The 24,514-nt window shown below is 34.4% G+C and overlaps 3 protein-coding genes across 9 annotated transcripts; 1 reads left to right on the top strand and 2 right to left on the bottom strand.

Annotated features, from left to right (window-relative positions):
- Window positions 1–829: 829 nt before the first annotated feature.
- LOC108453006 (kinesin-like protein KIN-4A) lies at window positions 830–10,256 on the bottom strand. Of its 4 annotated transcripts, none has more exons than XM_017750871.2 (26): window positions 9,140–10,256; window positions 8,525–8,671; window positions 8,294–8,443; window positions 7,643–7,896; window positions 7,013–7,197; window positions 6,798–6,922; window positions 6,408–6,444; window positions 6,174–6,265; window positions 5,938–6,039; window positions 5,636–5,749; window positions 5,435–5,528; window positions 5,218–5,333; window positions 4,956–5,051; window positions 4,756–4,869; window positions 4,547–4,663; window positions 4,346–4,426; window positions 4,077–4,148; window positions 3,897–3,990; window positions 3,722–3,753; window positions 3,527–3,624; window positions 3,336–3,434; window positions 2,803–3,024; window positions 2,502–2,658; window positions 2,091–2,246; window positions 1,692–2,005; window positions 830–1,338 (listed from the first exon to the last, which is right to left on the bottom strand). In XM_017750871.2, exons 1-25 carry the CDS (start codon window positions 9,263–9,265, stop codon window positions 1,787–1,789), a joined length of 3,099 nt encoding a protein of 1,032 aa, XP_017606360.1. In that variant the 5' UTR covers window positions 9,266–10,256; the 3' UTR covers window positions 830–1,338; window positions 1,692–1,786. The 4 variants fall into 4 exon arrangements, with proteins under 4 accessions (XP_017606360.1, XP_017606359.1, XP_052884634.1 ...); XM_017750870.2 differs by having other exon boundaries at window positions 830–1,347; window positions 9,140–10,252; XM_053028674.1 differs by having other exon boundaries at window positions 5,218–5,330; window positions 9,140–10,252.
- Window positions 10,257–17,732: 7,476 nt separating this feature from the next.
- Window positions 17,733–19,461, top strand: LOC108452370 (SUMO-conjugating enzyme SCE1-like). 4 transcript variants are annotated; one of them, XM_017750149.2, is made up of 5 exons: window positions 17,733–17,933; window positions 18,051–18,134; window positions 18,763–18,915; window positions 18,992–19,105; window positions 19,235–19,461. In XM_017750149.2, exons 1-5 carry the CDS (start codon window positions 17,865–17,867, stop codon window positions 19,295–19,297), a joined length of 483 nt encoding a protein of 160 aa, XP_017605638.1. In that variant the 5' UTR covers window positions 17,733–17,864; the 3' UTR covers window positions 19,298–19,461. The 4 variants fall into 4 exon arrangements, with proteins under 4 accessions (XP_017605638.1, XP_052884859.1, XP_017605637.1 ...); XM_053028899.1 differs by having other exon boundaries at window positions 17,846–17,933; window positions 18,051–18,128; window positions 19,225–19,461; XM_017750148.2 differs by having other exon boundaries at window positions 17,846–17,933; window positions 19,225–19,461.
- A 1,405-nt stretch (window positions 19,462–20,866) lies between these two features.
- Window positions 20,867–23,414, bottom strand: LOC108450736 (uncharacterized). Its single transcript, XM_017748487.2, has 2 exons — window positions 22,253–23,414; window positions 20,867–21,707 (listed from the first exon to the last, which is right to left on the bottom strand). The coding sequence occupies exons 1-2, from the start codon at window positions 23,154–23,156 to the stop codon at window positions 21,208–21,210; spliced, it is 1,404 nt and encodes a 467-aa protein (XP_017603976.1). The 5' UTR covers window positions 23,157–23,414; the 3' UTR covers window positions 20,867–21,207.
- Window positions 23,415–24,514: the final 1,100 nt, after the last annotated feature.

Below are 24,514 nucleotides of genomic sequence, written 5' to 3'. Positions count from 1 at the left end.
CTGCTTTGCGGTGTCAATTTCCATTTTCCAAGCTTAAAATAGGTACCCTACTTAATTCCTCTTTCATTAAGTCCCATAGAGCAGAAAAGGAAAAGGAGATTGGTATCTCTCTCCTTTTCCAAATAAATTTTTTTTTCCTAAATTCCTTCAAATGAATAGAAGTGGAAATAGAAATTTACCCAACAATTCATAGTTTCTTGACTTTCTTCCTCGCACTTTGCATGCCATTGGTAGAGAAATTTAAAACATTATGGCCCAATCCATTGATTGAGCTTAGTTAAACCCATGGAGGATTGGCCCGATAGAAGAATCCCAAAAGCTGACTCAAAAAGTGCAGTCTTCATTTTGCCAAAATCCTCCAGTGAATTAAAGACAAGTAAGAATAAAGCCGAATTTCACCCCTGATTAGCGGACAGATTATTTTATCGACGGAGAACGGAAAGGTTAAATGCCACCTGCTATAAGTTCCGACATGCCGCCGCCGCCGCCCCATGGCAGCAAGTACAACACTATGTAAGGACGGAAGGTAACTTCTCACAGTGGTTCGTAATCTTATCGTTCAAGGCAAGCCTTCTTAGGCTTTTATTTAGCCAGTTCATCACTGTTTGTTACACAAGAAGCTGCTTCTTTGTTTGAAATGTTGATGTGGGCAAAAAATTAATTTCATTTTTATCCGCAGTGCCTCTTAGTTTCTTCATAATAGAGTTTCTGGGGTCCCTGCTTTGTCAGTTTATTTACCGTTTGGCTGTGGGTTATAAAGAAATGCTGTGCCTATCTCTTAATTGGCTCACATTAATAAAAAAAAAAAAAAAAGAGAGCTCAAAACCAGTTTCCATGAGAAGCAAAATGACTAGGAGAATTTTCCTTGCATAACAAATGAAAATGCTACAGAGTTTAATCTTTCAACAAAACTAACAAGCAGCTTGCACACATGCTGAAATATATGAACCAAGAAATTATAAATTTGGGTAAAAAAATTGGAAAACTGAAAAAGAAAAATACAATTAGACTATAGCTTTCATACAAATTTCTATGACTTACAAACAGTTTCTTCCCTAAAAGTGTGTTATTGATGGAACATACACCAAAACCTTAGAGACAGCTCAAGCAAGATCCAATATACTTATTTTTATCACCGTTGAAACAATCTCATGCTAATGTCTTCAACGTATTTGGCACCCCATTGGCAGCATCAACACTTCTTTACAAGATGCTCCGCATGCAGTAATAAGAGCCCCCCAAAAAATTGGAATATTACAAACCTATACTTTGACATTCTCAAAAAAATCAACTAAACCAACTCGGCATATGCAGGTTCCAACAGCCAGTTCCAGTACACTGCATTAACTAATAAAAAGATACTGTAAAGCTCATTGATGAATGGCAAACAGGGTTTTGCTAACTCAATTCCCTCAAGTCAGATGAAAATATGGTTCAACCAAGCAGTTCATCAACTAGGACATTTGGTATTAGAGTTGGCTACCCTGTGGACAACTTAGCAGTCCATCAGTTTACTTTGTTAATTGTTCTTTAAGTATTGTCTCATTGTTTCAGTCATGACTGGCTTTGTTAATGGTTCTTTACTCAACAACTTAGAAACCATGCTAATTAAAAGAAACTGTAATAAGGGCATCAATAGCACATGATTTGAGGTTATACCAACATGAAAATACAAAGGCAGAAGAAATTACCTGCATTCTTTTCTAGGCTGCACCCGCACCTTGGATTAGGAACATACATATAACCAAGATTACTATGGCCAATGTAATCTGGTGACCATCAAATATCAGCCTCTATGTGTTAGAGCTTGAGAACGAGGCCTTGCCCTTATCATTGTTTCATCACTGTGTCTGATCCATTCTGAAAGTCTCCATGGCTTCTGCCATTTCCATTTGAATTGTAGGAGCCATTGGTGATGGCTTCTTTTCCACCTCCACAGTTTGCCATTGCCAGCTTGTCCTATAGCTACCAACTTCTTCATTGGTAACTGCCCAAGCGGTAACATCTGGACAAGCAGCAAATCCAATTTTCCTTAGTTAAGCATGAAAGCAGATTGCGTCACTATGATTAAAATTGGAGAATGACATTACCTTTCGTGTTTGACCTATGAATGCTGCAGACTCTCTGGCTGGGCCATTAACAATACCTGGGCTATATTTCAGCTGTTTCTGTGCTGGCACAGACATTGGAGATAATGAACCGTTCATGTCATCAGCAACATGTTTCAATGAATTTGGAGAGTTCCCCTGCTCATAGACACATTCAGTCAAAAGCAATGCTAGGAGTTGCAATGATGTCGAAACAGGCAACAGTACTAACAAGTAGATCCAGGACAATAAACTTAAATTTCTATTTATCTTGCTTCAAATGAAAATCCTATTTTAGTTGGAATTCCTTTTTAGAGATTCCACCAATAAGTTTAGATTGCTATAGTATGCTTTAGATGAAAACGTAAATAAAGCCACACTGTAAAACCTTAATAAAGTTTGAATAAAACTAACCGTAGCTGCCGTAGCCAATGCAATGGCATCAGCTTGCTCTCTTAGCTCATTCTCAACTTCTTTTCTTCGTAGCTCGCTCTGCCGCAACAGACCTACAAGTTCTTTAAGTTGTTCTTTCATTTCTTTGATTTCCATGTCTTTTTCCCATAATTGACACCTGTTCATATCAGATAAACATCAGAGACTCTTTTGAGCCATAATTTATTTGCTTTCATTTTCCTCTTGTCGAACTCAAGGACTAGGCCATTACATTTTACCTACTTTCATGTATATTTATACAACATTAGGTGAGTGAAAGCACCTTGTATCTCCAAGAGAATTGAACATATACTGAAGCAGGTTCTTTGCATCTCCCATGGAGCGCAACTGATTCCAACGTCCACGATTAGTGAAGGCGCGCTCCCGTTCTTCTGCTTCTGAAAGTTGCGAAGCCATTGCTACAAGTGAATTAGAGGATATGCTGAGCATATTCTCAAGTGAAGATATTCTGGCCACTCTTGCATTTGGTGACATGGAGGATGCCCTGTGAAGCAGAAAAACGTATACAAGGAATGTTAGGAGAGGTTGGAGCACTTTATACAAAGGAGAAAGTATCATATCTACAACCGCATTTAAGTATTTAACTAGTCTCCTCAAACTTCCAACCACGGATGACCTATTAATGCGGGAAAGGAAAAGCATGTTGAGTACAAATGTTGGTTATATGCCAAGCATACTTTATGCAAGCTTCTTTACTAAATACCAGGCCATAGAACCATATTATGGAAGGCAGGAAGGGTAAGAAAAGAAGTAAATTGCTACTAATGAAGTACAGTGCTTTTAGACAACTAATACCTGGCAAATCCATTCTTTCCTCTTGGAGGGCTCAGCCCCTTTGAAGCAAACTCATCTACTTGCTTCAGGACAGCTAACTCTTCTGCTAGTGCAGCTCTCCTGGAGGTAATGCATGATAAGTGAAAGTTACATAAGAATAGTCTATATATTCTGCACCAGGTTTATTATACAAATAAGATTTTGTTACATACACTTGGCTTTGCTTCTCATATTCAAAGCGAACTTCATGCACATTCACCATTACTTCTAACTCATGATCTAGCCAACGTTGTAGCGCTTTCTCATTGGTCTGCAGAAGTAAAGATACATTAACTGGTTGAAAGGCGTGAATATTGAAAACTACCCCCCCCCCCACAAAAAAAAAAACAAAAGGAAGAGAACATTACCTGACCATTTGTTCCATTCCCATTGGCAATAGCTGGAAGATACCAAAACATTAATAATTTGAACAAATAACAGTGACTGAAGGCATGAATATGAATACTTTATGTTTCCCTCAATAAAAAACTAGACTATCTGGCGTAAGGCATTACAGAAGGACCTTTAAAAGAAAAAACCTACCCGTGTTATCACGGGCAGAAGATTTACGAGCTTCCAGCAATTCTTTTAGCCTCTTGGTGGCCATGGCAGCCTCCTCAGTTTTCCTTTGGAGAACCTGAAAGTTAGAATAGCTGCAAATTATTTCTCTACAAACAAATCAGTCGGAGATACTCATCACACAAGAAACAAAAATATGCTTACCATTTTCTGGCGCTGATTTAAAGCTTGCAGCTTATGCCTTTCATACTCATTTCTCCGGCCCTCTTTCCGTAACTGAATGCGCATGCAATATCAAGCCAGTTAAGCATATTATACAAACAATGGATGCAAATACCAGTGTTGAATCCAAGATATAATTCAAGCAGTAAATGACTGTCGCTCATGTAATATCACAATAATATGTGCAATGGTTAATAATCTGACAGATTATTATAAATTGCGTAAGTTGATAGAAAGAAAAAAGAAGGCACCTGCAACAGTTCCTTTTCTCGAGAGGCTTTCCACTGACGGAATTGCTCTGCCTCTTGTTTTATCCTATGTTGCAACTGAACCTACAACCACAGAATAGGCAAGGGAAGAAAAGAAAAAAAAGGGCAGGGGGGAAGGTGAGGAGATTCAGCACAATGAATATATAATCATATGAACAATATAACACAAACATAAGATTTAACCTTTTGCGCCTTTATGGATTGAATTTCATCTTGCAGTCGTTTTGCAGCTTCATCACTCTTCTGTTTCTGCTTTAAAAGTTGAACTTGGTTCTCTTGTTTCTTCTTAAGATCCAGAATCTGGAGCAAATAAGTTTTACACAATAACAATGAAATCAGAATTAGCCCTTTTCTCCAGTCAAACAATGAATGCCATTTAACTTAAATGTCACCTGTGCTTCAAGGGATTTTAGTTTCTGAGCATGGATATCTTGTACTTTTTGTTTTTGTCCATCAGAACCGGCAGAAAGATTTTCAATTTCGGCCAATAAGCGATCCCTTTCTTGCTGAAGGGAGGAAATAGGTTAAGAAATGTTAGAATGCATTTTTTTCTTCGAGTAAAGTCTGAGAATTAAAAGATGTCTGTTTAAACCTGCACAGCTCTTTTCTCGTCCTCTAATTCCTGAATTTTCTTCCCAAAATGATGCTTAAGTGCAATTGTGTCACCTCCAAAAAGTTTCATCTCGGACTGCTCAAACATAAAATAGGAGAATTAGCTAGCGTTGGATAAGTTGCCAAGTCTGCTAAAACCAGACATGCTATATACTTATCAAGAATAGAGACCCCTAAGAATATGACTTGTGAATAATAACTATGAACAATATTGCATAAGTGTTGAAGACATAAAAATATACCTCTTTCTCTTCCAAGCGTCTATTCAACTCGTGCAACTCTTTGTCCATAGTATTTTGTAGAAGTGTGTGCTCCCACTCTTTTGCTGCCGCTTCATCAACTTCTCTAGAATCAGCTGCTAAAATAGCCATGATTTTAAAGTCAAGAAAACACCTTGAGAAAAAAAAAAATCATGAAGACAAATGCTATACAGCTTGCGTAGACTGGTTAAGCCTGTACCTATCATGGTTTCACCCATTTGATAGTCAGAAGACTCTATACTGTGCAAGTTCCTTTTAAGCCCATCACTTTTGACAGAACAAGGACTTCCATCCTGCAGTAGGAACTTTTTCATTAATAAACATTTGAAAACACAATTCATGATAAAAACTTGTAAGTAAATCAACCAAGAAATTTCAAATAAGGGTCCCCTTCACGTACTTGAGCATCGGTTTCACGTTGATCCACAATGGTGCATCTGCTACGGAACTCCTGAAGCTCTTGGCAAAGATCCTCATTAGCAGCTTCAAGCCAAGCAATCCTTTCCTTGAGAACCTACAAAATCAGTCCTATTAAAAGACCCGTGGGACTAATCCTATATAACTTATCTCCAAGAAGAAACTCAGGACCAAACTAATCTTTGAGACATATATAACAAGTGTTCTACCATATAACTTAAGATTCCAAGAAACAATCATTATTAATTGTTAAGTTTATTTAAGTAGTTATGAGTACCATGATACCTGTACTTCATCAGAACCCCCACGTGCACAAAGTTCTGCTTGCAGATGCTCTAATTGTTGACGCATCTTTAGCATCTCATTGGACATAGGATCTCGGTTAACCTATTTAAATCGGAACAAGAGTGAAAATTCTGTATGGAAGCTACCTTTTATATCATCTAACATTCAAATCTGCAGAGGAGTGAAAAGAAAGAGGAAACTTTTGAAAGTAATGAAAATTTTTGTCTTCAACTTACAACGGGCTTGTTTTGGATGTTGCGAGCACGATTTGCATACTTTAGAGTATTAAGGGTTTCCTCTGCATTGATGTCAGCAGGACTAATGCAGGCTGCTCATAAAGAAAGAGTTAAGGACAATGATTAAAGTGCACAAAATGGGAAGGAACTAGAACATGAATATGCCAAATTATTATCTTTTTAAAAAAAAGGAAATAATTGAGCAGGTTAAATAATTAGAAAAAATGGCAGTACCTATCATCACAGTTCTGCTGTTGCCACCAAGTGAATCCTGCCCAAAGAAATAAGCTTTTATTACACCTGGGCATAACTATGATCAAACAACTAAATGCAGGAACAGTCCTTGACCAATTGAGGAGATAATTTTCTGTAACAAGTCTTAGTTGAGCTTTGAGATAAAATAGGAGGCACAAAATATACAACATGTTCAAGACTGAATAATAGCATCTCTCTTCTCTTGGCTAGGCTACTTTAAGTGTTCAAATATCTTGTAAAATGTTTAATGTATCTCAATTTTCCAATGCAATCAAGCTTTAGACAGTTTCCAACAAAATAAACATTCAATTTTACATTCTTAACACTTTTGCGCAAAATAAGGATAAATAATGCCTGGCAAAAAGATACCTGCAAAAGCCGAGTAAGTTTACTATCTCGATATGGAACATGAACACCTTCTTTTCGCTTTTTTTCATCACCAAGTGCACTGATGACATTACCAAGTGCAAGCAGACCCTTGTTGATATGAACTCCTGTTTAGATGAAAAAGATGGAAATTATTATGTTTGATTTGGAGAATAATACTTTCATGACATAAAGACAGGATAAGCAGTGTCACTAACCTTCTTTAAAACGCATACCATCGGAACCCGTTCTTTTTGCTCGCTCCGATCCAGCAAGATCAACCAAATGTAACTTGGCACAAAGATATTCTTCACTCATAATGTCATTAGGACTTCCATCTCCAGAAACAGGATTGAGTTTACGCATTTGCTCTAAGGTGATGGTGAAGATTGCATGTGAGCGACTATACAACCACAAATAGATTATCAAAATTTTGTATTTAGAAAAGCATATAAAATAAGAAAGAGGTAAAACCAAAACAAGTCAAGAAAGCATTAACATTTCCAGAGTTTTTATTTCTTTTGAAGACTATTAACTACAAACATCAGATAAAGAATTTCATAAAAATAAATTTAGGACAAGCCTTGTTCTAAAAGCATCTATAAATTTAGAGATTTTCATGGAAAAACTTTACCATTGTAGAAATATATGACCCTTTCGTCATAAACTAAGGTAATGACATTACCTTAGCATAGCAGGGCATCAATAGTTTACAGGTTTAACAAATAATGATCCTAGGCAGATAATGTTTTCCCATATTTAAAGAACTAGGAATGACCGGATAGCATCTCCACAGTTCTGAAGAAATTAAAACGCATAAATACTAAAGAATAGAACATGAATTTAACCTTGACTGGTTGTTCATGTTTGTACTCCCTGTTGCCCTACTCAATGATCCCTGTTCTAGGCAAGCAGCCATTTCTTTTAATGTACTGACACTAACTTCCGTAGATCCTGCAAGTGTAATAACACCATTTGATGATTCACGAATCTGTATTGGTGGTTTGCCAGGGACATGTACTTTCCCCGTATTCGGACTTGCAGCATCTGATTTGTTCAAAGAAGTAGGATCCAGCAAATCTCGCACTTCTTCTTTCAAAATCTTTCACACCAAAATTACATATTTCAGAACAACAAACTATAAATAGACACTCAAAACAAGTACTCAAAACAAGTATGATATTTGTATTCATTTGAAGGAGAATTCAGGATAACATAAACCAGAAGATACATTCATAACATGTATATTTGATCTGGGAATTAGATTTATTTTTGGCAAATGTGTTACAGTTTCCTTAATGGTGTTTTAGATTCCAGCATTCAATGCTTAGATTAATTTAACCAAAACATAAAGACCAGACTAAAAGCTTGTTGGAAAACAAGTCCTACAGGAGATGCATTCCCAAAATTATGCTTGCAAACAATTGGACCGCTCATTACGTTGCAAATAGCATAACTGAAAACTGAAACAAAAAGAAATGATTGGTTATTTAACAAACCTCGATGAAGGAAACGTGCAATTGAAATTCTATTTGATGTTTTAGGCTTTCAATCTTGCCAAACAAAGCATTCATTACTTGAGGAATGATTCCTGTTTGGCAACCATCTTTGAAGCCTGTGCCCATAGTATACGTTTTACCCGATCCGGTCTGCAAATTTATAGGAACTTCAATCATAAGAAAACAAAAATGCAAATATTTAGTGGTGTCTTGTGGGAGATTCAACTGTACCTGTCCATAAGCAAGAACAGTAGCATTGTATCCTTGGAATAAGCCATCGACAAGGGGAACAATGCATTCCTCAAACATGGAAGATGAGGGAGAACCGGTGCTTCCATAGACATGATCAAATGTAAAAGAATGTGTCCCAATTTGTACCTGCAATGTACAACCAACATGAAACTTCATAAGCAAAACGATTTTTTTTTTCTAATTTGGTTCCTCCTTCCTTTAAAATTGATTACTTCACCTAAACAGAAGTTTCAGAGCAAATAAAATCCAGCATCAACTAGTTCCACTTAAGAACTCATAAGCTTACTTACAATAGGTTCATAAAGTCATAACCCCAAAAATGGAAATAAAAAAATAGAACCATCACAGAAACCAACTGAATTCAGCTTAATTTTACATATTTTAACTTCCAGGGTAAAAGAAACCAACCCAATAGCATCCCAATTATAGAAATAGTAAGCGATGACAAAAATTCTGATCCAAAAACCAGACAGTGAATTTCTCACTGATCAAGCATTCAAGCATCCGAAGATCCAGATCTCCATATACTTAAAATTAACCCAATAAATCACCCATTGAACAAGAACTCAACAGTGAAACACCGACATTCTCTACCTGTGGCTTTCCTGAGGTGACAGTAACACAATCTTTACAACCTTGAAGCTTTTCATCACCAATAAGCGGTCTTACATGAACCGCAACCTTAACACAACAGTCCTCAGAAGCTGCAGCAGCTTCCATAGGAAGCAGCTAAGAAACAAAGGAAAAAATGTTTCCACAATTTCCAAACACGAAGAGAGAAGGAGAAAAAAAAAAAAACCCAAAAACAAAGAGAAAGTGATTATTTTTTTTTTGGGGGGGGGTAAGTTTATTTTAGTTTATGTTAAAGAGTTAAAAAAGATCAATTCTTTATTTTCTTTATTTTCCCTTCTAAAATACCGTTCTCATTGTCTGAAAATACAGATGTTTCAGGACAAAGAAAGTGATGCAACAACTAACGATGAAAAAAAAAATTAGAAAGCTGAGTGAGTTCCAGACAAAGGGTTGCTGCTGTTCTCGTTGTGGGAAAACAAAAGAGAGAGAGAGAATGGGAGATAGAGAGAAAATGAAAGTAAAGAGAAGGGTAGTTGAGGAATTAGAGGCAGTGGGGTGGCACTAGCATACAAGAATACACAGCCAATAAGTTAACTGCAGTGACAACCACCACTATCATTTTCCTTAGCCTTCACTACAAAATCTTTCTGTAAAAAATATAAATTAATTTAACTTTCATAACACTCTTTCCTTTTTTACCCTTTCCCTTACTCTCTCTGCCTCTCTGGTCCTTACCATCCTTGTTCATGGAGTTTTCTTTTTGACCCTCTCTACGTTTTTTTTGTTCTTAGTTTCCAAGTATATCCTTTTCACCACCAATCTTTTCTGGGTTTTCTTTTTTAATCCCCCCACCCCTAACGAAAAGAAAAAGAAGATAGGTAAGTGTTCCTAAAACCACATATTATGATGCTGAACAGTTCATGATTATGCCCAGAATATGGTAGAAAAAAGGGATGGCACAGCACATAAGCCACGTGATTAGGAATCATCTACGATTTTCTGGGAAAAAAATGGATCATACATATTTTTGTACACTAACAATACATGTACTTTTTGATTAATCTTTTGCATGTGATCATATATAAATACTGTATTAATATAGTGTTACTTTTCTTTGCCACTAGTTTTGATTTTTAAAAGATCACGTTGTATTAAAATAATAAATTGATGTATAAATGATAAAACAAATGAAATCAAATTACCACCATCCACCTCCATTATATGTTAATAATTAAAATTAAGTGAAGAAATAAACTTGATCATGAAAAAACAAAAACAAAAAGCTAGTCTCTTTCAAGGACAAAAAATGAAAGAAAAATATTTATGTGTTTTTTTTTTTTTTTTTGCATTTTGAGAGCTAACCCGTGAATGGTGAAGAAGAAAAAATAAGGAAAAATAAATTTAAAAAAGAAAGGAAAAAGACCCACAAAATAGACATAGCCAGCTGGTGGTCTCCCACACTCACATGGCCTTTTTTTTGGTCTGTATAAATATAAATAATAATCCTTTAAAGTGGACCCCACCTTCACTTGGTCAGACTTATGTATGGTCCTACCTTTTACTGATTCTGTGGCAGTTAATTAATTCTTCTTTTCTTTTGGGTGTTTTTGTTTTGCATTAGCCTTTCCTGAGGGGTGTGGCTCATGTTGCCACCTGGTCACTATATTTATGAAATTAAGAGGTTATTATTATTATTATTAAGATGGTGGTGAGATTTTATTATACTAAGATCTTGTGGAATTTTTCTAAATTAATTATTGTAGTTGAAAAATAAAATGAAGAGACTGTAATTATTTAATTAAGTCACATCATATATTAGAAAATTTTATCAATAACCTAGAACATTTAAATCAATTATAGAATATATTGTTTTTCTAGATATTAATTTATTCATTTCTTTAATGCTAAAATAAATTAAATTGGTTAAAAGACAAACCCAAAATTTTCAATGTAAATTCTATGTGGTATGATCAACAATTGATTGATATATATTTTTATTTTAATTTCAATCGTTGATTTAAAATGATCTCATAATTTTACTAATAAAGAGATCTTTATTTAGATGCCACCATATTTTGGGTTTTTTTTTAAAGGTAACATCTAAGTTGAAATTTTATTGTGGTGTAATCCATTTTAATTTAAAGATTGAAGTTAAAAGACATAAATGAAAAAACTATAACCATTTAATCAAATTATTTCATAAACTAGGAAATTGTGCTAGTGACTTAAAACTTGTTAAATCCGTTATTTTTCTCCTTTTCTATTGAAACCGATTAATTAATGGTTAATTGGTATTTCTTTTTCTCTCTTTATTTTAACTGTGGATTTTAAAAAATCTTCCAAAATCCTAATATAATAAAATCTTACAAAAGGAAATGATTTTTATTTTTTAATGTTAAATTTAGACATATTAGTCCCTCATGGATAGTTATGAAACTAAATTTATGTTAAATTTAGACATGATTTAGAATATTCAGCTAAATTGAGTTTCTATCTATCAATCTATATAATTAATTAGCATTATGTATATGAAAAGGAACTTCAAATTAAAAGTCAAAACTTAAATCATGGTGAAACTCTTGGTTCTTTTTTTTTTTCTTTTCATATTAACATAAATTTTAAAATATATAAGTATTCATTATTTTAATTATATTTCTTGTTTCGTGTATAATACGTATACCTTCTGAGCTACCAAATTAGAGTGAAACATCATTAACACAACAAAACAACCAGAAATTAGCTTTTTATTCCTAATAACCAATGTTTGAAAACGAAAGGACACAAACAAAAAGTCCATCACCCCTTTGATTTGTAGGGCTTAATTAGAAGGTATATGTCATTACTGTTGGGCGTCTTTGGCGAGCTGAAGCCGTCCTAGTTTAAAACGGTACATACAGTACCACACCAAATGCCGGTGGTTGTTACATCGCTGAGTCGTTAAATAATTAAAGGCACTGCCTAATTAATAATTATATTTCACAAATTTGTAGATAAACAAGTGTTGTCAACAATACCAATATAACGTCAAAATTAAGGGGCTTATATAATTAGGTTGACAGCAACGTTTGGATTGAAAGGTTCCCCTTGCAAGGCATGCATTCTTGGCTACTTCTTTATTTACAAATTTCAAGTTGGAGTACTATGAATTTAAAGGATTATCTATAACGGGTTCTTTACAAAAAATTAAAAAAAGAAAAGGGTTCTTCCCATCAAGTTGAGAAAGGGTTGGTGTTTATACAAGGGCGAAGCCAGAATAAATATTTAGGGGGGGCCGAATAAAATTTTAATTTTTTATAGTTTATACCTTTATAATTTGTAAAGGATTAAATCAAATTTTTATAATTTTAAGAAGGTCAAAGTGAAATTTTACCTTTACTAATTTAAAATTTTTAAAAATTTTTAGGAGCCAAAAAGAATAAATTTATATCTTAGAGGGGCCGGGGCCCATGCCAGCCCCCGGCTTCGCCCCTGTGTTTATACCCAATAACGAAAGTGTTGCTGTAATAATTTCCCCTGTTTTACTGTTGTAAGTGCTTGCTTCATAAAATGTGTATGCAAAATAAGGCAATTGATAAGGGACTGATAAGATTTCCCCACCATCCCAAAGGTAGCGTGCTACTGCGCAGTCCTCCTTTTGTGGGCCTTAGCTGAAAATTCATGTCGACAATATATTTATTCTTATTTCAATGTTTAATTCAGTTTCTCATAAGATAATTAATTTTGAAAATTGATTATTTAGAAGTTGAAATCTTTTTAAATTATGACATCCCAAAAGATACATGAATAACTAGGCACAAACTAATCCAGTTGAAGGAACATTTCCCATCAGTTTTGCTGGCAAAAGAAAAGTGGTTTGACAATGAATTTCTATCAAAAGGGTGTTCAAATGAACCTATTTAGTTGTAGTTGGACTTTTAATTTTATAAGATTAGGTTATAACAAATGGCATTTAGCTAAGGCTTAACAACTGAGACAAATTATTATCATTAGTTCAAAACAGAAAACAAACACATACCAGTTCGCTTTGCTTGCTTGCCTTTTTATTGATGCGGTAGACTGTAAGTTAAAGCAAACTTGTCATCGAACCAATTCTTTGAGGCACATGTCGAACACCTTCATTTACAAGGAATGACCCAGGGAAAAACAGCACTCCCAATATCAAAAGCTGATGCAAAAACCCTAACCCCAAGTTTCCTTTTCCTCAACCTAACTCACCATATCGCTGGATTTTTTTTTTCTTTTCTTTTTCCAATTCGACCGTTTAGATTGGACACATACCAAGCAACTAAAGCAAACCCCACTTCTTTTTTGTCCCCTTTTGTTGGGTGCTTAGTGCTTACTTATTTTATCATAAAAAAAAATGGCGTGACATTGAGTAAAACTTGCTGTTACTCTTTGAGATTTTTTCCCCCTATATTTTAAATCGATAACCCCATCTTACCAACCTTGAAAAGGGTTCAAAAAATGCAGTTATGAATACTAATAATTTAACATCTTAACTATAAAAAAAGGGCAATATCTTGGAACAAGCCAATATGATTGGAACAGTTTCTACTTCTAGATGGTTTATATGTTTTAATATCCGACCAATTATTTTTAGGTTTTCCTCTGTACGTATGTTGTGTTGCTATCGCACTTTTGTATGTCTTGTCATAAGCTGATCACAAGCTAGCTGAATACACATATATGTAACAACCGTTCATTGGTGATTGGACACTTGGTACATTATCCATTGTAGACTTATACACTTACGTAGGTTTAGCACTTATGCTGAAAATCGAGTGATGCACACGTACAATTGTTTGAACAATACACGAATTCCTCCCGCAAAGATAGTTTTTTTTTTTTTGGTGCAAGATAAGAACACAAAATTAATGCCACGTAAAACTAATAAGAGTTTTTGAAGAAGTTCTAGCCTAATAGGAAGTTTCTTTCTCCACGTGATAATTGCGTGATGGTTGTAACACAATCTTGATCTCTTGGAGGAGTTTGATGTCTTCAAAGGCACGTTGTAGTTTCCACTCAAGTTTGGAGCGTCCTATGATGATGTTCCTCCATTTGAATAACCAACCTGTAGTGTTTAATACCAAAGTATTTGAAGAGTAAGAGAGCAAACAAGTAAATTGTTGCCGGTTCTGAAGCTGTGCACATTTATGATTTGCGATCCCTTAGAGGTATGAGCCATAGCAACTCCTCCAATAAGGTTATTCAGCCTGTTTTTTATAATGCAAAGGGTGAGGGACCATTGAAGTGGGGTGGAGGTAAACACCAGGGAGGTGGTCATAGTTCTTTCATTAAGAAAGGGCGGGGTGTTGTTTGAGAAAGAGTTGAGAATTGTTTGAGTCACCTCTAAGCTTATTTATTGCCTTCAAAGGGATGGATTGGAGCCTCTGAAGATGAGGTTGTTTCTTGCTTTCCAAATGGTCCATAGGGTACAAGACATGGTCGTATATATAGTACTTCTTGAGAAGACCGCAGAGATATAGTTTTCCTGAAACCATTGGAGAATCCATCTTGAAATGAGGACACCTTTTAAAGATTTAGTTTGAAGGGCAAGAGGGGATCCAAACCAAACTCTTGCGAGCGAAGTAACAGTTAAGGAAGAGATGATCCTAAGAATTATATATCAAAACCAAAAAGTTTTGTTCCCCATCTTGCAGGTAGAGGAAATCTCATACAACCAATGAACACCAGCAACATCCAAAAAGGACACAAATCTTGCATTTGTTTTCTTCTTTGCCTTTATTCTACTTATAATAATATAATGAATGATTACATTTATAAATAATAGAATCGGTACCAATTGGTCCTTCCAATCTGCTTCCAACTATGTAAGTTCTCACATATGTTTATCCTTTGAAAAAAAAAAAAAACTTCATTATTTAATAATTAATTTCAGGAATGCTTAGCTAGATAGCTGCAATTGTGCAGATAGCATTCATTATTCTTTAATTAATATTCCCACCCTTCCAAGTCCCACCCTTCTCCAGTCTCCAGCACCAACTTTTTTTTTTTTCTTTTTAATTTCTTTTCATTCTACCCCATGTGGAGCTTTGCATCACATGCTCCCACCTCCTTTACATCACTAAAAAATTATTCTCAAGCTTTTACTTTATATTTTCCTTTTCTTTTTCTTTTTTTTTTATCTAAGCACCAATCTTTCTGTCTCCTTTCATCCTATCATTCTCACAACCAAACTCTATAAATCTTTACCCTTTATGAACTAGAATCATTAACACAGTCATTAACCTAATTTGGACTATCCTCCTACTGTCTAATCACTTAGTTTTTTTTTTTTTTTGCTAATCAGTGCACTAGGTTTTAAATATTCCAAGTACACTTTTAACATGATCTAAGGTTTCATAGAAAAGTTATGATTCTTGAGGGCATAATTATTACAGTCAAGACACTAGTGTCAACCAGAAAGCCAATAATCAAATCTAAATTGTGTGTTTCTTTTCTTATCTTTTTTTGGTTTTTCTTGTCCACTCCATCATGATTTTGTCCCTAATAAAACACCAAAACTAATGCTAAAGATCTTTGTTGTGCTCTAGTATTGTAAAAACACTTTGATGATGAAATTAAAAAGCTTTTTTGTTTTCGTTTTTATTATTTTCAATGTGTTGGAGACAGAAACATGTGCAGGGTCTTGGCCTTCATCATGCGCATGCATGCCTTCAATGTTTTGCAATTAGATTGTGGGGTTTTGGGCCTCTGGAGGGGTATATTCATCTTCAGAAAGATGCTCCATTTGTTAATATCTAGTCATAAATCACAATCAAATGCATTGATGATTGGCTCTGCCAAGACTCATTACAAAGTAGACAGTTTTTCCAGCCAGATTGAGGGCCAGCCCTATTTTATCTCTTATCTTTTCTATTCATCTCTCAGTGTTTTTCTTTTCTTGGGCTTGAAAATGAGTTGGGTTCAACTAAACAGCTTTTTACAATGAAAATATTGATAATAATGTTACTACAATGATTTAATTGGGAAATAAGTTTTGATTTGTCTAGTAGAAAAGGGATCATGCTTATCCATTAACTCCAAACTTTTAGCATTCTTTCATCTGTCAATTATCCAAAAAGTTGGAATTGAATGAATCTAAATTATCCTTTTATGTTTATCAAAATTATTATTTTCTCGGAAAAACATAGCGGAAAATAAATAAAGATTGGGTTGTTCCATAAGGCCCGGCTAAAACGGGCCCTTAAAGCAATTACACCCTCGGCTGGGAAACAGGAGATCGGCCGTCTATGCTTTACAAAATTTTATACAGGTCAAGCCCGCCTAGAATTATTACCCCGTCCTATAATTTGTGTATGGCTATGTTTTTAAATTACAATTTTTAAAAAATAAATATCAAAATTATACATCAATTTTGGTCTAATGCATACATAAAATTTTGATTTTACTATATTTGTAAATGTTTAAATAAATACATACATTTATTTTCACATTGAATCAATATAATTGTTCATGTATGCAATATATTAACATAAAATGATGTTAGTGATTTATTGAATTTGAATAAAATCAAATTTTCATTTATAAATCGCACAAAATTGAAATTTTGTATCGCATTATATAGGGGCAAAGTCAGAAACTTTTTTAGCAGAATTAAATTGTAGTTTTACATAGTAAAAATATAATTTCAATATTTATTTTAATTTTAACATTTTAATAGTCTATATATTTATAATTTTAAATGATTAAATTATTTTTTAATATTTTTAGAGTCAAAATATAATTTTACTATTATTAATTTAATATTTTATAAATTATAGCTATACTCATTATAACATTTCTTAACCTAATATATTAATTATTTTATATAAAATTTAAAATAGCGAGAATTCGAGATAGGACAAACCGAGCATTATCAAATTAAAGGGAAAGCTAAAATGTCACTTGGATTTTAATGTATTTTTCACTCAAACCTGGTACCTACAAGCATATTAAATTATTATTAATAGTAAGGGATTTAAACTTCGGTTAAAATTAAATTAATCCATCGAATCAATTTAATTCGGTTAATCGATCGATTAACTGGTTTAGTTCGGTTGGAGGTGAGTTAAAATCCTTTTAGAATTTTGATTAATGATTAATTCAGTTCAATTTGGATAATTAATTGAATTAACTGAACTTAATAAATGATTTTATATATTATATGTATTAGGTTATTACTAATTCGATTAATTCGGTCAAATAAACATTGTCAATTTATTTTTATATGTTTTATATTTCTTTTAACAAAAAAATATAAAAATTTAGTTAATTCGATATTTTGATTCAATTAATTTTTATTGAAAAATTTTCGACTTTCAATGATTAAAAGATTAAAATTTTAATTAATTTGATCCAATTAATCATTTGAACACCGTTAATTGATAATTGTATAAAAAATTATGATTGTACCGAAAAAATTATTATTAATCGTTAATTAAATCTAAAACCCTGCCAATACAAATATTATAACTTACATCATAATTTATATTTTTTCGTATTAATTACCTTAAACAAAAAAGGGTCCCGTGACATTTGAGGTCGGTTTGGGAAATAGAGGGTCACAACTCACAAGTCAGCTTTAAAAGACCAAATTCAGTCCAATGTCTACATCCAACAAAAATTTGTATAGACTATAGAGATAGATTGCTGGACAAGACGCAGATCTTCTTAAAAGTCTCAAGTAACACAAAGAAACAAAGTAACAATCGCACCCCCCCCCCCGCCAAAAAAAAAAAAAATCATGTCCGACGGTATCGCGCGTAGCCGTCTTGCGGAGGAACGAAAAGCCTGGCGCAAAAATCATCCCCATGTATAAACATTATTCTCTTCTGCCACTCTTTTTTTTTTTGTTCTATATTGTCGCTTTCACTCTTTCTTTTCCCCCCTATATTATAGTTTTTTTTTTTTGTTGGTGGTGATTCTGAAGGGTTTTGTGGCTAAGCCTATGTCAGCGCCAGATGGGTCTGTTAATTTGTTGGTTTGGCATTGTGTTATCCCCGGCAAAGTAGGGGTCAGTCTTTACTTTTTAAACTATAAAATTCTCTCTCTTTTCTATTAAGCAAAGTTTGGACCTTTGAACTTTTCGATTGTTGGCTTTTGACGTTTTGTTTTCTTATGTTGTATGTAAGCCTGCGATTTATTTGAACTGAAATTGATATGATCGTTTATTAGTTAATCACAATGTTCAAATATCTGATTGAAGCACACGTAGTGTAAATCTTAGTATAAATAATTTCTGCCCCGTTTTCTTCTTCTTTTTTCCTTCTTGATCAAGGGTTGTGTGGTTTTAATCGCTTTATGCATTAAAACATGTATATTCTGCACTGGAAGACTAGCCAATACATTCGATTCAGCTACTGAGGAATAACTTGATGCTTCAACTTAACTAAGAACCATTGAAAGAGAATTTACATGGCTTGAAAGTAGTTAAATATTTTGCACTAATGGATTCTCTTGTTTACTTTTCAACATTTTTATCATAGTTTATTTAGTAGAACAACTCACTGTTTCCAAAAGACAAAATCTCATCAAGTTAACTTTTAAACTGCTCTTTTATCCATTAACAGCTTATATATAGTCCATTCATGTTCCTTTTTTCTTTTTCTTTTCTTTTTTTTTTTTTTTTTTGAACTTTTCAGACTGATTGGGAAGGTGGCTACTTTCCTCTTACTATCAACTTCAGTGAGGACTACCCTAGCAAACCCCCTATATGCAAGTTTCCAAATGGTTTCTTCCACCCTAATGTTTATCCTTCAGGAAATGTGTGCTTATCTATCCTCAGCGAGCGCCGTGTAAGTAGCTTCACGCCAACCTTTGATTTAAAATGCATGTTATTTTGCTAAAGCAAAACCTTGTCTTCCTCCCAAGGGGTGGAGACCCTCCATTACAGTGACGCAAATCCTTGTGGGCATTCAAGATTTGCTTGATCAACCTAATGCTAGCGACTATGCACAAACAGAGGGATATCGGCTTTACGTATCTGTAAGTAGCATCACCCTTTAAAGGAAAAAAAACAACAAAAGTTTACCCTTTAATCATTTCTGTTGCTGTTGGTAGCATGTTATATTGTTTTGTTTTCGTTGTACTGACCTGCTACCTAGGCTAATACAGAACCCAGATTTGTACCGGGAAAGAGTTCAACAGCAAGTCCTGCAATATCCACCGTCTCTCTAGTTATATGCTAGATCTGATTGAACTGTTATAACTCATATTACTTTTTCGACTTCACTTTTGTTACCTATAATTTTATCGACAATCCAGGCTATGCTTAATTTACAGACAGTGTGATGTATGCATTACGTTTTTGAAATTAGATCCATGCTTTTCTACCTAACAAATCCTAGCTGAAAATGTCTTCCATATTTTAAATGGCAATTGTTTGCTTTTATAATAAGCAAATGCCCCTCGACTTTGATCCTGAGCCACACCTTTTCAGCCTTTGTATTTGATCTAACAGGAGCTTGATGCACCCAATTTTGAGAATGACAATTGTACTTGGTTTAATCTTATATAAGAGCTTCGTCCACTTTTTCTAATGTTTATTTGTTTATATTTATAGATTAGTGTCTAATATGAAAAAAGGCACGGTAGAAGCAAGGAAATATAAAAGAGGCAATAAGTAGAATTGAGCTGATGCAAATTTTGCTTGATTTATGTATTAATTGCTCTTTTTTTTTTTTATGGGTCAGAAAAGGAATTCAATATATTATGAGTGTGTCCCATGAATCAAGTTAATCATAAAGATAGTCGGTCCCTTAATCCTAGTCCTATCATTCAAGTCAACCCCAGTATATTTCCTTCAATTCATGTCCGTGGCAAATATTATGCTTATAGATATGTATCCCAAGTCAAACACATTAATTTTTATTTTAGTATTTTTATCTAAAAATTCTGTAGCACGATTCTTTTTACTATGACAATTCCAACATAAAATTCATTGACCATGGTCTTACATTTCAAGTTCTAGAAGAAAGCAGTAAAACGTGCAGCGTTCCAAATTTTAATCTAAAGTTCCTTTGCTTTGTTTCAACCTGTTTAAGTCTAAATACATAAAATATTCAGCAGCCAAATATTGCTGGCTTAGACTTAATTTTCAAACAATGATAGTGTGAATGGTGTGTTTTGACATTCTCCACCAAGCAACCTTTGATGTTGTTAACTCTTTTTTATGTGCAGACTTTTCTCAACTTGTTGATATTATTGTCTATTTGAGGATTCCATGACTTTGTGAAGGACCGTAATTGATGTGCAATCCTTCACACCAAGTTTTTGTTCGATTACCAACCATTTATATACATCATAATATTAAAATTGCATGAAATTTTATCTAACACTAATTTTGTTAGGATTTGGGAATTTTGCGATTGGGAGCATCAAGTTAGAAGCATTTCCAACGATCGTATTGGGAAGCATCTAATCTAGAAAATTGACCCCTTCACCAACAAAAACTTGACGCGACTGTCGACACTTGTTTTTGTTGCTGAATCCAATCCATTGACAAATATATATTCAACATCCCCCCACCCTTTTTTTTAAGCATATTGAATGGTGACTAAGATTTGGCATTTGGCATCTCACCTTTTTGTCTTTTCTATTACAGGGTATTTCTTTGTTTTCTTCCTTCCCTTTTTCTATCTTTGTTCTTCTTTTGACTTTTTTCCTGGTGGTCTTGATTTTGATAATTCAACTGTTAAACGATAGCGTACGTTAGGTTTTTTTTGTCTAAACCAAAAGGCAAAACCGTTAAGAAAGGATCAAGTGTTATTTGATTCTATACAGTGTAAATTACATATAGTTGAGAAGGCAATATACATTGCATAAGCCCAATTGTCAGTCAACATTGTAAATTTTTAAAATTATTTTCGGCACTCAATTTCTCATATAGTTTCATGTATCTGTATTTTCGAAGATGAACAAGCTGCTAAAAATATTGCAGAGGTTCAACCATTCAAGTTAAAATAAATCAACCTCCTATTGAAACTCTAATCCTTCCAATGGCAAACGATGTCACTCTCACGAGAAACCTTTGATTCAACGCCAAAACCAGACAACTTGGAGAGAAACAAAATTGTCAGTCTTGTAGGCTACAAAACCGAGTTGGGGGATCTTCCATTACTGTCCAAGATGATTTCGAATAAATCGGCCTCAGATTCCTCATCGAATTCCGACGTTGAATAGTAGTTAATTCCATTGTTGTGGCTGCCTTTTGTTGTGCTTCTGTTAAACCATTGGGAATCAATTCTTCCCATCGAAAACAGTTCTTTGCTGTCTTCATAGCCGAGAGCAGCGGCAGGGGAGTTTACGAGAGGGCCAATGAAGCATGGATTTGGTGTCCGTTGTCCATTTGCGGGGCCATATGCGAAGGCACTTTGTCCGAAATTAACAAGGACCAGAACATCGTCGTTTGCAGCAAGAGTTGGATAAAGGGGTGATCCAAATTCCTCAGTCTTGCAATTTATCACACGTACCAGCTCCGAATCTAATGTGAAATACACTTTCTTTTGCCTAGGATCGAACCCGCAACCTATCACCTTCTCTATTTTCCCCCACTCTTCTTTCTCTGATTCAAACACTAGTTTAATCCCTGGAATATTAGAAAAAATTGCATCAGTTCAGTTCAGGTGCTCATCAGAAATCAAAATTAAAAAATAGTAATAATAATAAAAGCTTAATGAAGAAGTGGCATGTGACTAAGAAAGTTGAACTGCTTAGCCTAATGTTTTGTAGTTACAGATAATACAGCAATAAATTAGAGGAAAATGATGCATCTTTTGGGGCTAATAGTTTACACCTACTCAAGATACAGTGAAGGGTGACACCATTAACTAATTAAGTGGTCTTTAGCCTAAATAATAAAATAATACTTCTCTATACATATATGATGACAATGTGGCAGAGTGGGCCTTTCTCTCAACTACTTCAGGGTCAGGCTAATTTTGGAGACCTTTTAGTTGAGAGATTTGTTCATTGGTGGAGAGTTGCCAGTTTTCTTTCTATTGATAAACACAAAGGCTAGCTTCTGAGCTACTATTTTATCTGTAAATGGAGTGTGTTTAATCGCCATTAATCTTTATAAAAAAATGGATTTCTCATGTATAAAATGTATTGAAAATTAAAAAATTGAGTTACCATCTAGATAGACAGAACCATCCGAATTGAAACCAATGGATCCTGGATAACTACCAGGAAGCTTCAAAGGAAGAGAGTCTCCTGCAGTTAGTCCCACTGATAACATTACTGCTTCACCTTTCCCACCATCTATAGTAGCAAGCTTTAATTCGTCAATCGTGTTAAAATCATGACTTCCGATAGCATGGACCAAAGATTCTGAACTTGCTTTCGAGTTCGAGTTTTCTTGGATGAGTTTTGTCTTCTCACCTTCGCTTAGTTTGCCGCTTGACTCACGATTATCTCCAGGACAGTATAAAATCGTGATCTCGAAATAGGCCTCTTGAGGGAAGGCAGAGTTCCCCAAAGAAGGCCCTGGCAAAGGCAAAGCTGTTCTAATAACAGATGCTGCCTCCATAGAATGATGGCTTAAAGTCCCTTTCTTTGACCCGGAATTTAGCCTAATCTTCTGCATGAAATCTGCCGATCCTTGGCATACTTCCCAGTTCACCTCTACATCGTTCCCTCTTCCATAGTCACCAGCTGCACATAATCCCAACAGGCTAGACCTCGTAGATGGAGACGACGTGTATTTTGTGAAGCCAAAACGAGACCATCCGTTTTCAACTGCATCGGTGATGAGAGATGGATGATCAGCCCAATTAAACAAAGGCTTTGCCGAAACCCCACGTCGGAAAACATAGTAATTCCCTCTTCTCTTGATATCTAAATCAACGTGATGATGATGCAGACTCGGCTGGTGAAGTCTAGAAATCCCGTCTTGCAAATTTCCAGTCCCAACAACAGCCCTGTTGTCGTCAATATTATCTTTACGGTAACAACACCGAAGTATAAACACAACCAAAAGCATCAAAAGGATTCCGACGCCCACTGCTGCTACCGTTATTTGAACCCATTCAGGCATCTCTCTGTAGTATTTCCTCAACCTATTTACAAATGAACAAAGTTTCTCCCTTTTTTTTCCTGAAAATGTATTTGGTGAAGAAAAGGGTGATGAAGAAACAAGTAAAAGAAAAAAAGAAACGTCAAGGAAAGGAAAGAGTGGACCAAGACTGGTTCAAGAAAGGCAGGAGGCAATGGTAATAAGCAAATATGGTATAGTAGTAAAGAGGGAACCATTTCGTGGGGAGGGGGGATATGGGCAATTAACGTTTTTTATTTTTCCTTTATTTATGGTCCATTCTTTAATTAATATAAACCGACAATCCTTCTTCATTAAAAAACGCGTTTATTAATTCACTTTCATATTTTGTTTATTCAAAGGAGAGAGAAAGAAGGGGTGTGTTTATTGCTTGTTTCGACGTCAGCAAAATTGTAAACCCCTTCTAGAAAACCAACCATTGAAAATCTCAAAACTTTTTCTATAGGAGACAATTAAGCATTCGGGAGTCGAGCAAACGCCAAAGCGGGGAATATTGTAAGGACGAAGTGGCCAAGAAAATAAGGCTACCTGTCGAGTGACTGTTAATGCCATGTAAAATCTGTTCTATAATACAGATCTTTGGAGAACCACATTCCAAAAATTAGTTATTAAAATTGGAGAGTCTAAATTCATTAGAAAATTCTTATATGGGATTAAGTCTCATATCTTATAATTTACACACCTCAAAAAAGAACTCTATCTCATGTACGAAAGAAATAATATTATCTAATCAAACAAAAATGTATGTATATGGTCCTGAGAAAGAAAATACATGACACTTGCACATTGAATATTTGTCTCATTTAAGGCATCATCTCTGGCCATGGAAAACAAAAGGCTATTTCCATGGTGGGGACTTCAGATTTCTGTATAGGATTATATGTTTTGAGGGCCAAACCTTTTTTAAATGAGGTAGGGAATTGGTTTAGGCATATTAGGTGTCAATATAGGAACCCATATATGTATTTAATTAATAATGAGTATTTTCGGGAATGTTTAAATGGGATTCTGATTTTATGTGATTTCCCTGTCATTTTGCCAGCCAAATTAAATATGTTTCGTTTTGCAAAGTAGTGGAAGGCCTCCATTTTCCTGGAAAACCATTAAAATACCAACTGTTTTTTTCCCCTTACCTTTTGAAGCCAAATGAAAAAGAAAATCTATGTTGACCCTTTTGTACTTATCATATTTTAATAGAAAAACAAGAATTTAATATCATTAATTTAGCCACAATTATAGATGTATGGTTTTACTCTCCATTCAAGTTTAATGGTAAGTTTGAAATTTTGGAAATCTTTGATATTTTAGATTGTAATTTTTTATTAGTTAATTATTTAATT

This window comes from Gossypium arboreum, chromosome 5 (assembly GCF_025698485.1).
Source record: "Gossypium arboreum isolate Shixiya-1 chromosome 5, ASM2569848v2, whole genome shotgun sequence".
NCBI classification, from domain to species: Eukaryota; Viridiplantae; Streptophyta; class Magnoliopsida; order Malvales; family Malvaceae; genus Gossypium; species Gossypium arboreum.
The sequence above is the reverse complement of the archived record's forward strand: the minus strand, read 5'-3'. Positions and strand labels throughout refer to the sequence as shown.

What these genes read in the sequence shown, in the direction of transcription:
- LOC108453006 (XM_017750871.2), bottom strand. Translation starts at nt 9,265, where the DNA reads ATGGAAGCTGCTGCAGCTTCTGAGGACTGTTGTGTTAAGGTTGCGGTT. An exon ending in TTCTGCCCGTGATAACACGG is followed by an intron (nt 3,754 to 3,896) that starts GTAGGTTTTTTC and finishes GGTATCTTCCAG; the next exon opens with CTATTGCCAATGGGAATGGA. An exon ending in TCATAGGTCAAACACGAAAG is followed by an intron (nt 2,006 to 2,090) that starts GTAATGTCATTC and finishes CTGCTTGTCCAG; the next exon opens with ATGTTACCGCTTGGGCAGTT.
- LOC108452370 (XM_017750148.2), top strand. Translation starts at nt 17,865, where the DNA reads ATGTCCGACGGTATCGCGCGTAGCCGTCTTGCGGAGGAACGAAAAGCC. An exon ending in CTATCCTCAGCGAGCGCCGT is followed by an intron (nt 18,916 to 18,991) that starts GTAAGTAGCTTC and finishes CTTCCTCCCAAG; the next exon opens with GGGTGGAGACCCTCCATTAC. An exon ending in GATATCGGCTTTACGTATCT is followed by an intron (nt 19,106 to 19,224) that starts GTAAGTAGCATC and finishes CCTGCTACCTAG; the next exon opens with GCTAATACAGAACCCAGATT.
- LOC108450736 (XM_017748487.2), bottom strand. Translation starts at nt 23,156, where the DNA reads ATGCCTGAATGGGTTCAAATAACGGTAGCAGCAGTGGGCGTCGGAATC. An exon ending in TGGTTCTGTCTATCTAGATG is followed by an intron (nt 21,708 to 22,252) that starts GTAACTCAATTT and finishes CTAATATTCCAG; the next exon opens with GGATTAAACTAGTGTTTGAA.